The sequence below is a fragment of the Nannospalax galili genome, unplaced genomic scaffold (genome assembly GCF_000622305.1).
Source record: "Nannospalax galili isolate Female #2095 unplaced genomic scaffold, S.galili_v1.0 scaffold1659, whole genome shotgun sequence".
Taxonomy (NCBI): domain Eukaryota; kingdom Metazoa; phylum Chordata; class Mammalia; order Rodentia; family Spalacidae; genus Nannospalax; species Nannospalax galili.
In genome coordinates, this window is record NW_008342925.1 from 601,587 (window position 1) to 613,491 (window position 11,905).

At 50.2% G+C, this 11,905-nt stretch overlaps 1 protein-coding gene across 2 annotated transcripts in view; it reads right to left on the minus strand.

Annotated features, from left to right (window-relative positions):
• Positions 1-4,553, minus strand: part of Slc22a11 (solute carrier family 22 member 11) — a 19,583-nt gene extending 15,030 nt beyond the window's left edge. For both annotated transcript variants that reach the window (XM_017799597.2, XM_008838933.2), the window contains exons 1-4: positions 4,134-4,553; positions 1,784-1,887; positions 1,268-1,422; positions 1,011-1,179 (exon numbers count right to left, since the gene is read on the minus strand). In XM_017799597.2, the coding sequence (XP_017655086.1) occupies positions 1,011-1,179; positions 1,268-1,422; positions 1,784-1,887; positions 4,134-4,526 (821 nt within the window). In that variant the 5' untranslated portion in view covers positions 4,527-4,553. The remainder of the gene's footprint in view (positions 1-1,010; positions 1,180-1,267; positions 1,423-1,783; positions 1,888-4,133) is intronic.
• Positions 4,554-11,905: the final 7,352 nt, after the last annotated feature.

Consider the following 11,905-nt stretch of genomic DNA (forward strand, 5'->3'; position numbering starts at 1 on the left):
GTTCAAATTTACTGCTGGTACTCATTAACTAAGTGATTTTGGGCAAGTGTCTAAACCTTTCTAGACCTAGTCCTTCATCAGAAAACAGTGACAAAGACATTGTCTTCTGTGGGCTCTAGGGTTACAAGCTGAACCTGGTGTGTGCCATACCCATGCAATCTGGGTTGTTGGGTGGTGGTGTGTGTAATTATGGCATGGTCCTTCCTCTTAGCTTACTGGTCCTGTTCACAGAATAGAAACTCCACACTGTGGGTGGCTTTTGGTCTGTTTTGGTCCCTAGTGTGTCTTCGGTACCTGGAACCATGTCTGGTCTGGGGAAGGAGCTCCGCTATATTTAAGAAAAAAAAAAAAAAGGCTGGTTCCTGCCCTTCACACCCCCACGGTGGGGCTGACCAGTTCCATTCTGTGAGTACAGAGAACTCACAGTGACAGTCACTCCTGTGTGTTTTCCTGTCCCTTCCCCCAGTGTCCACCTAAGCAGAGATTTCCACACTGCGATTTTTGCATAACTCAAAGAAAGTGACACTGGCACAGTCTCAATAGCCAAAGTCGGTCCTCACAGATGTGGGTGCCGAGGGTGAGGCTGGTGGTTGGGGATAGTGCCGGCACAAAGTGAGAAGCCAGCCCCAGGCCAGAGGACAGACTCAGAGGACAGAGGCAACTGCTCTGTTGGCCAGATTCCTGCCTGATGCCCCAGGATCTTCTCTGTTTTCAGGAAAAGGTAGAAATTCTGCTCATCTTTGTTTTCAACTATCTCCTGATTTTTACGTTGGCAGTGCCCCCACCCCCGCCACTGTGTGGGACAGTGGACACCTGTCCCCACTGGATGGGAGCCACAGGCTTCTGGCCAAAATACTCACCCAGGGACTCTGAGCAGTGAGTGTCACTGTCTTCTTGTGGTCCCCAGTAGGATGTTGCCAGATACGTGGTGGGATGAGGAGATGAGGGGAACACACCCCCCCACCCCCCACCCAGGTCTCCCATGAGAAGAGACCCCACACTGCACTGACCAGGACAGCAGAGAGAAGACCAAGAAGGGGATGGACACGGCCAACTGGAGGTCTTTCCAGTCCCGCAGGGTGTAGGCCAGGCCAGCCAAAGCCATCTGGCCTGTACTGTAGGTACAGCTCAGGATCGTCATGGTAACAGTCCTCCTGCGGGTTGTGGTCCACTCGGCTACTGCAAGGTGACGCAGAAGCCAGGATGAGGGCCAGGTCCCTCATGTCCCTAGGGCAGGAGCAGGAGTGAGGGACCTCAGGGGACTCACACAGTGAGGACTGTGTCATAAGGATGCCAGGCAGCCCGAGGGCGCTCAGGAACCGAAGGCCACAGTAGATGAGGAAGTTGGGAGACAAGATGATGCTGGCACTGGTCACAGCCACCTGCAGGCAGCACCAGATGAGGATCGGCTTGCGCCCCAGCCTGTGGAGGGGAGGAGTACATGGGGCTCTACACCGTGCTGGTGCTACTCGCCCAAGCTTTGGTGAAGGGACACTAGTGCTGCAGGTCTGCCTTCTCAGAGCTTCTAGAAGCTTCTAGAACTTTCTAGACGTTTCCAGAAGCACACACAGAAGGCTTTTGCTATCAAAATAGTAGTGAGCTCTTGGGAGTGGTGTAAATATATAGTCAAGAACATGGCTTTGGCATCAGGCACCTGGATCTGAGTCCCCTGGGGCTCAGTGGCTCAGTAGCAATGTATATCAGATTTGGGAGGAAGTCTCTCAAAGGGAGCAGTGGAGCTTGCCTAATACCTTGGTGCCACAGGAGAGGAGGAGGTGCTCACCGCTGGGAGAGAAGACCCCAGATGAAGGATCCTGCCAGAATCCCAGCCATGAAGATGGACTGGCCCATGGGCTTCAGGTTCTGGGAGGCACATACCAGGTCCCACTGAAAGAGAAGGAGGCATGATGGGTTTTATGTTACGTAGGAGAGGGTGGCTGGGGGAGGATGGGTCCCCTGGTCAGCCTGGGTCCTCAGAGCCCAGCCCCACAAAGTATCCCTAGGCTATAGTAGGCTATGGGGGTGGTGGTGCAGGGTCTGCATGCACCACTCTAAGCACAGCTGTAGGGCACAATTGCACCTGACAGCTTCATCTATCCAACAGGGACAGTGACAGGACCCAGCCCGCAGGACTGTGTGAGGGTTTGTCTAGAAGGTAAGCCTATAGAACAGGACATGTCACCTAAAAGTAAAGGTGACAGGAAGTCTGCTGACCTGGCCTTACTCTACACAGACTGCATAGACGGGCCAGTCCCAAGGCCTCCTGTCCATCCTGAAACCCCAGTTGGAGCTGAACCTGGGTCGCAATAGGCAGTCAGAAGAACAGGTGGCATGGTAACATTCTCCACTAGAGAGGGAGTCTGGAGAGATAGCTCAGGAAACAAGATGCTTGCTGCAGAAGCACAAAGGTCTGAGTTCAGTCCCCAGAACTCACATGAAAAGCTGGGTGTGATGATGTACACCTGCAACCCCAGCAGCAGTGGCAGGGGAGACAGAGACAGGAGGATCCCTGGGACTCACTGGAAGAAAGCCAGTGTGACCAGATCAGGGGAGCCTGCTTTCCCAATGAGAGAGCTTGTCTCACTGAACTGGAGAGGTGGCTCAGGGGGTTAAGAGTGCCTCTGTGCAATCATGGGAATTGGAGTTTGGATGCCAGCACCCACATAACAAGCCAGGTATCTGGCTCTAACCTGTAACCCCAGCTCTGAGGGGAGCAGAGACAGGAGGGTAGCTGGGGCTAGCTGCCTTCCATCCTAACTGAGAAAATGCAAGTACCAGGTTCAGAGAGAGACCCTGCCTCAAAGAACAGGTGGAGAGTGACGGAGGACACCCAGTGCCATCTTCTGGACTCCACACATGTGCACATACACTCTCACAGATAAACACATAAATAAATAAATAAATAAATAAATAAATAAAATAAAATAACTGATATAGAAGCGTAAGCAAATTATCACCAAACTTAACCCCAACCCCAATAAATAAAATAAATAAACAATAAATAAATAATAAATAAATATTTTTTAAAGTGGGTTAGGGCTGGAAAAATAGCTCAGTAGTTAAGAGTAATTGCTGCTCTTGCAGAAGGTGGGGGGTTTGGTTCCCAGCAACCCTATAATGGCTCACAACCCTCTGTAATTCCAGTTCTAAAGGATCCAATACTCTCTTCTCACCTCTGAGGGCACCAGATGCACAAGTGGTATACAGACATACATGCAGGCAAACACTCATACACTTAAAAGTAATAAGTAAATCTTTTAAAAAAAAAAAAGGTGAATGACACCCAAGGTTGACCTCTGCCCCTCAACACACACACCACGCACCTGCACCTGTGTGTGCATGTCTGCATATACTTGAGCACACACATTCTCCACTTGAGAAAATTTCTCCTAGGTCCATCTCTGTCCCGCTACAGTCTGGTTTTGTTAAAGAACTCTGCTAAGAGAGTTCAGCACAAACTTTTCACCCTTTAATGGTTCTTCATCTCTTGCCCCACCCAAGATGTCTCAGTGTGGCCATCAGGGTCTCAGTGAGAATTCTGTTAAGTCAGTTTAGCTAGCTTCCCCATTTTGTCACTTTCTGCCCCCGCCCCTCCCAGGTTCCTGGCTGTGACTGTGTCTTTATCTTTAGTGTGAGTCCATCTCTCACCCGACAAGACCCCACCTCAATCCAATCTCTGCCTCTAGAGGTGGTTCTGGATGAAGTCTGCCGTCCTTTGATAGATAACTGGATAACTCTTGTGTGCATGTTCTTGTGTGTGTATGTGTGTGTGGGATAGGTACATGTACATGTATGTGCATGCATGTGGAAACCAGAGGTCAACCTTTGATGTCTTCCTCAATTGCTCTTCACCTTCTTTTGAAGCAGGGTCTCTCAGTGAACCTGGAGCTCACTGATTACACTAGTCTAGCTAGCTGCTGAGCCCTAGAGATCCTCCTGTCTCTGCCTCCCTAGCATTGCCTAGGCTCTATTTTTTATGTGGGTTCTGAGGGCTCTGAAGTCAGGTCCTCATGCATAGCAAGCACTTTACCAACTGAGCATCTACCCAGCCCCAGAGAACACTTTAACACTTTGCTTGCCATTCAAAGCTGGGGAGGAGGCAAGTTGTGCAGGTGAGCTCTGGGGATCCTTACCCTTGTCACAATCGTGGACGTGAAGGTACTGTGGTCATAGACCCAGCCGTCCACACATGACTCGGTGGCAGCTTTGCTCCAGTTGGTTGCTGTGGCGTTGGGGTCCAGGAGCTGCCACTGCGGGTGGCGGAAGCGGAGGCACTGGTGAAGCTGCTGGTTGGGGCCAAGTGGGATGGAGACAGCTAGGAGGGCCTTGTGGCTCAGGTTGGCAGGGAGCTCAGAGCTATTGTCCAGTACATGGACCCAGCAGCGGTGGTCCGGGATGGCGGCGGAGAAGTTCTCCAAGAACATGTGAGAAGGTGTTAGGAGGGCCGGAAGAAGAAGGGTGCAGATTTGTAGGGCCTGAAACAGCCCCACACCCCCAGCCCGAGCCAGGAGCTCCTCGAATGCCATGGACAGAGCCAAGACAAGCCGTCAAGGAAGCAGGTGAGTTCTGGGATCAAATGCTCCCCAGCTGCTCCTCGCCCTGCCGGGTAGGGATAGGCAGCAATCTCCTTGCCACCAAGGAGGAAATGTCTCCTTGTCGCGTTTCCAGGAGCGACCACTGGGATGTTCCAACCTGCTGCAGAGGGATATCAAGGAGAGCACTCGCTGGTCTGGGCTGCCTGGATGACAGAGCCACCTACCAGAGGAGACCCTGGCCACCTCTGACTTCCCTGGCACCCAGAGGGAGAAGTCCAACAGGTTTTTAAAAGCTCTGATGCAAAGCCTGCTGTTACTGAGTTACAGTCACAGAGGGACAATCTGCTGTCTGTGGAGGAGCCATTAAAGTTTAACCTCAGCCTGGGCTCCTGCCACGAACTCATCGCACTCAGAGCCTGTCAAACCCTTGATATGGAGCAGTCTGATCAGGATATTGTTGGTTTCACCTGAACCCACAATCAGTTCAATTTGCTGATGCCAGCAGTCACCTCTTTTTGTTTTTTAACACTCACTTATTTATTTGTGTGTGTGCGCATGTGCACACATGCCTCACAGCATGCATGTCCGTAGTGAGCGAGCATGTGGAGGCCGGAATCAGTTCTCTTCTTCCACCCAGGTGGGTCCCAGGGATCGAACTCAGGTCATCAGGCTTGGCAGCAAGCACTTTACACACTGAGACATGTTGCCATCCCCTCCCTTAAATTTGTATAAGCTTTCACTTCTTTAGAATTACATTTATGTGTGTGCACGTGTTCAAGGGTTGGAGGACAACCTTGCAAAATTGTCTTTCTTCCATGTGGGTTCCAGGGATGAAACTCAGATTGGCAGGCTTGGGGGCAAGCACCTTTTCCCACTCAGCCTCTTTTAGGCAGTGTGGGCTACCTTTACTGAACCAGAAATTTCCAGGGTGGAGCTGAGGGCTGCTATTTCTTGATATCTCTTACAAGCCCTTCAAGGGCTAGAGCAGGTGCCAGTGTGTGGAAACGTACCAAGTCCCTCCTCTTTGATCATCCCAAGCCTACCTTCCATGTTCTCTATAAGGAAGGGTGAAGCCAGCTAGACCCTGGTGCCCCACCTATGCTGGGCCTCCTGATGGCACCTGTCTGTGGGCTGTGCTCAGAGCCCTCACCCACACCTCACAGAGCCCAAGAGAGAAATGGGGCTTTACTCCTTCAAATGAGAGAAAACAAGGCTCAGAAAGGGCAGGCACCTTGCCCAAGGACACATAGCCAGACTCAAATTCTAACCAGACACTTTGAGCAGCTGCTGCGTGGCCAGGAGCCTGACCTGGAGCAGATCCCAGTGAAAAGCCAGAATACAGGAAATGGGTCAGAATCATGACCAGCCCCAAGTGACCGCCCTCCCAGGGTGTGAGAGGGAGGTGGCTGAGTAGGTTCCTGAGAGAAATCTGCAGAAATGCTGGGTACACAGGTGAGGAGTGCGTGGTTACCAGAACCAGGACTTCCAAGAATCTCCCCAGGGGCTTGGGGAGCATGACCAAGATGGAGGTCAGCCAGAAAGTCAGGGCGCCTGGCTGGGAGGGTGAGGCTGGACCTCCTTCCTTATTCTGCCTCAGTTCAGAGCTCATTAGCCAGTTTACAACTGTGGATCCGGAGGGGTGGGGGAACCTGTCCAAAGCAAGCATGGGCGGTGGTGGGAGGGGGTCTGGCCAGACTCAGCCTCGGGAAACTTTGAGTCAGGCTGGCTGGGACCCTGGACTTAAACTTGAGGGGTGGTGGTGTCTCTCCACCTCCTGGTTTCTAGGCTGTGAAGTGACTGATGTCTGCAAATCTGAGCACGCAGCAGGGATTGCAGGTTGGGCTTTAAAATGCAGGGCACTGCCCCTCCTCCCTGAGTCCCAGGGTGTTCCTCTGCGTAGGAGCCTGGCTCTGGCTTTCAGAATCGCTGGGCTCCAGGGGGCTGAACTCCAAGGTGTGTACAGAATTTATTTCCCTTCCTCTTCTTTTCCTGCCCTTTGCCTGTCACGGACACCCCCGGGCCTTGCTAACAGCAGAAGGTCAAACCTCCCAGGTTTGCCAGAAGCTCCCGGAATCTCCAACTGACTTTCCACTCCCAGGCCAAGGAATTTTTAACTTGCATTTTCTGCTTTTCTGGGACTGCAGGGGGTAGGGCTTAGTGCGCCCGCTCCGCCACCTGGTGGTCACACCCAGGACTGCAACACTTCCAAGCACCAGGCTCAGCGGGGACCCAAGGGCCAATCTAATCCGCTAGGAGATTCAGAGGAGGTGGGGAGAGGCAGGCAGCCCCCATGATGGGCGCTCAGCTCTCCAGAGGGCTTCATTAAACCAATTTGAGTAAGGTGAACCCCTTCCCCATACAGAACCAGAATTTTAGTGGGGTTCAGTTTCCCAATCAAGGGCTCCATGATGGCTAATCCTGGGTGTCAACTTGATTGGATCTGGGATTAACTGAAATGAAAGAGATCTTCTTAATTGGATCATCTAAAGCCGGAAGACACACCCTAAATGTGGGTGTTACCTTCTGATGGCAACCAGTATAAAAGGCCATGGCAGAGGAGAACACCTGGCTTCTTGCTGCTTGCCTTCTCTCTCGCTGGTGAGTTCGTCTTGCTGCTGTAGACTGAAGACTAGCTGATCTTCTGGAATTTGTCAGACCTTCAGTGCCAGATTGGGACTACTGAGACATCCAGCCTTGTGGACTGAGCGACTACGGATTCTCAGCCTCTCCAGTGTGGTGCAGCCATCGTTGGACTACTCAGACTCTATCGTGTGAGCTAAGCTGATAAATAAAACTGGATATATATATTCATTCTACCGGTTCTGTTTCTTTAGAGAACCCTGACTAATACAGGCTCCCAACAAGGAAACCAAAGGCCAGGCTGGCTGCTAAAGGACCTTACAGTTCCTGTCCTTCTCTTGAAGTCAGTCTCCATATCTCTTCACTACAGGAGAAAAAATAAATGAGATACTGAACTAGTATTTCCTTCTACCATCACCATCTCCACCACCATCACTATCACTACCATCTCCACCACCATCACTATCACTACCATCTCCACCACCATCACCATCATCACCATCATCATCATCACCATCACCATCACCAGCACCATCATTGTCACCACCATTAAAGCTACCATCATCACCATCACCACCCATCATCACCACCATCACCATCACCATCATCACCATCACTACCACCACCACCACCATCAACATCAGCACCATCATCATCATCACCTTCAACATCATCACCATCATCATCATCACCTTCAACATCATCACCATCAACATCATCACCACCACCACCACCACTATCATCACCATCATCACCACCACCATCATCACCACCACCACCACCACTATCATCACCATCATCACCACCCCATCATCACCACCACCACCACCACTATCACCACCACCATCACCACCATCAACATAATCACCATCATCATCATCAACATCATCAGCATCATCACCATTACCACCATCACCACCCCATCATGACCATGACCACCATCATCACTGTTGGTTCAGATAGCCCTGCCCCCTCACCAACAGGGTCTCAAGGACTTCTCAAGCTCCTGAGAAAAGGGAACCTAGCTGATAAGCGCCCTGGTCTTTGAAGTCAAGAGAAGCAGACTTTTCTCCACTGTTTGGCCAACACAGCAGGCTTCCCCTTTGATCTCTAAAGAGGACAGGTTTTAACAGGCCTGCTCTCCCACTGCCCCCCCCAACTTTAAAAAAAATACATCTTCCTGCCTTCTGCACCCTCCAGAAGCCTACCCCTATAAAAGACCCCAGCTCACAACCTGGGCAGACATTTTTCCCTGCCCGGAAGGGACTCTGTCCCATGTGTTCCTTTGCTAATAAACTCTGCTTTCTCCTGATCAACCGTATTCGTCATACGGCTACTTTTTATCTATCAACAACCATCAACATCATCACCATTATTGCCATCATCATCATCACCATCACCAACATCATCACCATCACCACCACCATCATCACCATCATCACCATTGCTACCACCATCACCATTACTACCACCATCACTTTCATTAATATAATGATCACCATGCTCATTACAACCACCATTACTCTTGTCATCAGCACCATCATCACAACCACCATGACCATGTACCTTACCACTTGTTCTTCCTTCTTCTTTGCCAGCTGAGGCTGTAATTGTCAGAGACCCTGGCTCGCCTCAGCCCAGCAGCTTGGCAGAAGCTGTACTCTGCAGAAGATGGAGTCTTTCCTTGGTCACACTGCAGTAGGGTCAGAACTCTAGGGTCTCAGATGGCTGCATTTTCCCACTGCACTCATGTGAGGAAGCCCAATGACTCATCAGAAAGTCACAGAAACAGTGACCACAAAACATCATCACTTTCACTGCCCAGCCCACTGGGCAGGAGACACTGCCAGATCCCAGCAAGGACAGGCTGGGTCTTGCCTCTTTGCTTCTCTCCTTTCTCCTTGGGGGGGGGGATCACTTCAAACACTCCCCCAGCAACGCCTCCCTACATTCTTTCTTCAAATCCTCTTCACCCACCACCGGTAGCAGCTTAGGTCTCTGAACCTTTTGTGCCATAAAAACTCATTTTTTAAAACCTTCCAGAATTCATATATATGCCTTTTTTTTTCAGGGAGAAAGGGAGGAAGGAGTCTCCTTACTCATATTCAATACTCGATACCCAATTCTCTCTCTCTCTCTCTCTCTCTCTCTCTCTCTCTCTCTCTCTCTCTGGTTTGGACTGAAACCCTGGACCAGGTGCACACTGGGCAAGTGCTCTACCACTGAGCCATGCCCCAACCTCCATCCTTCCCTCCCTCATTCCTCCCTCCCTTCTTTCCCTCCCTCCCTCCCTCCCTTTCTTTCTTTGTGTGTGTGTGTGTGTGTGTGTGTGTGTGTGTGTGTGTACGTATGTGCTGTATGCTCACAAGTGTGTGGGAATTTTGGGGTGTCCTTATTCTCTATGACAAGTCCTCTCACTGATCCTGGAGCTAGGCTGGCATCCAGCATGACCCAGCAGAGCCTCTGGTGTCTGCCTTGCACCACACGGGGGTTACACATGCACAGCCATGCATAGCCTTTTATATGGGTGCTGGAGATTCAGACTCAGGTATCTGCTTGCACAGCAACTGCTCTTACCACTTAGCCAGCTCTTCAGCCCCTTCCTATTTGGGCGTGTGTGCATGTGCTTATGTGTGCATGTGTGTGTGTGTGTGTGTATACACACACACACGCACACATGGAAGCCAGAGCTTACCTCAGCTGTCACCCTCAGGAATGCTGTTCACTTCCTTTGAGACAGTCTCATTGGCTTGAAGCTCTCTTAAGTAGGCTAGGCTGGCTGGCCAGCAAGCCCCAGGGATCCTCCCATCTATCCCTTGTAGTACTATGATTACAAGCATGTGCCATCACACCCAGCATTTTTATGTGGGTTCTAGGGATTGAACTCAGGTCCTTACATTTTCCAGGCAAGCATTTTACCAACTGGACCATCCCCCTGCCCCGCAGCCCTCTCCTGCCCACTTTTTTTTTTTTTTTTTAAAAAAACATCATTCAGGTGTTAAAAATCACAGACTGAAGCTGGATGTGGTGGTGCACGCCTTTAGTCCTGGCACTTGGGAGGCAGACACAGGTGGGTTCAGAGCCAGCCTGGTCTACATAGTAAGTTCCAGGTCAGCTGGGGCTACAGGGAGACCCTGTCTCAAAAAAAGACAAGAAAAAGAAAGAAAAAGAAATCACAGACTCCTGAAAGAATTGAAGGAAAGCCAACCCTGACCCTTCAAACCTCACTCTGTCTTCTCCTCTGGCCCCATTTTCCCACTCCCTGGAGAAACTCATGTGAATGCGTTTCCTTTTCATTTTTTTTTTTTTTGAGACAGGGTCTCACTATGTAGCCCAAGCTGTACCCACATCCAAAATCTTTCTGCCTCAGCTGCCCTGTGCACCACCATACCTGGCTTACATGAATACATTTTTATGGTCACATTGATCATTTTAATTATTTATTTCTTTATTTTGTGACAGGGCCTCCTTGTAGCCCCAGCTGGCCTGGAAGTCATTATGTGGACCAGGCTGGCTTTGATCTCACAGAGATCCACCTGATTCTGCCTCCCAAGTGCTGGGATTTAAGGTATGCACCACCACTCCCAGCAATAATTAACCATTTTAAATTAAGAAGTCATACATGTCACCAGGCATGATGGTGCACACCTGTAGTCCCAGCACTTGGGAGGCAGAAGTGGGCAGATCTCTGTGAGTTCAAGGCCAGCTAGGGCTACAGGGAGACCCTGTTTCAAAAAGATAAAAAAAAAAAAGTCATACATGTAACCTAGAAGTGTGTAAAATGACAGAAATCCTTATCCCCCAAATGCCCACAGGCAATCCCTGACATATTTTTCCAGAAAAATCTTAATGAATTTTCAAATACATGCCAGTAAATTCATACAACTCAAAGAAACCATAAAGGTACAATCGGAAGACAGTCTCTGCCATCCCACCCCTCACCAAACTGTAACACGGATGTGAAGCACTGAAGAATGTCACATGGTGATGCTCAAATTAGGAGTCCTTTACTAGTAGGAAAAAGGCCGGTGGTCAGAGAGGAGGCTAATGCCACAAGAAACCGTCAACCCCAAGGGAAGGCAGAGTGGGGTTTATAAAGCCTAAAACCACAATTACATCATGCCAGGGGTAAAGCCAATAACCATATTACTTTAGATCACCATGGTTACATCAGACCAGGGACTGGTCAGTTAACAAAGAGGTTTTCAGTTAACAAAAAGTTGTGGTTAGGAAAAACAAGTTTCTCAGAATTGCAGAGACAATGAGCTCCATGGAAATGCAGGTACAGCCCAGCGGGAGGACATGCTCCCTGGACATGCTACCACACTAGTTGGAAATTTCCCAGTATTATAGAAACAATATACCTTTCCTGAAGGTACAGGTGTACCATAGGGCGTTCTGGCTGGCTGGCTCCAGTGGGAATGGCTGGACAGAAGAAACAGAGGGGAAGGATGAGAGGATCTGGGAGGCCTGTAAGCAAGGCAGTCAGCCATGGATTCCAATAAAACCAGTGGTGGAACCAGGAACTGTTGGCCTCTCTCCTTTTGGAACAGATGGCAGGGTGTAGAGGAGGGAGCCAGGAAGACATCTCAGATGTCAGAATGGACTGTAGCCTGGCCCTGTTGGAGAGACTGGGGATACTTTAAGAGAGACTGATTAGTAATTTTTCAGAATACGGTCCCTTAGTCTAGGAAGTAGGGGAGGCAGCCTTCTCAACACAAGCTTATATGGGGTGAAACCCACCTTATATGGAATATATCTGACCTGGAGGGGGACCAGGGGCAGGAGGT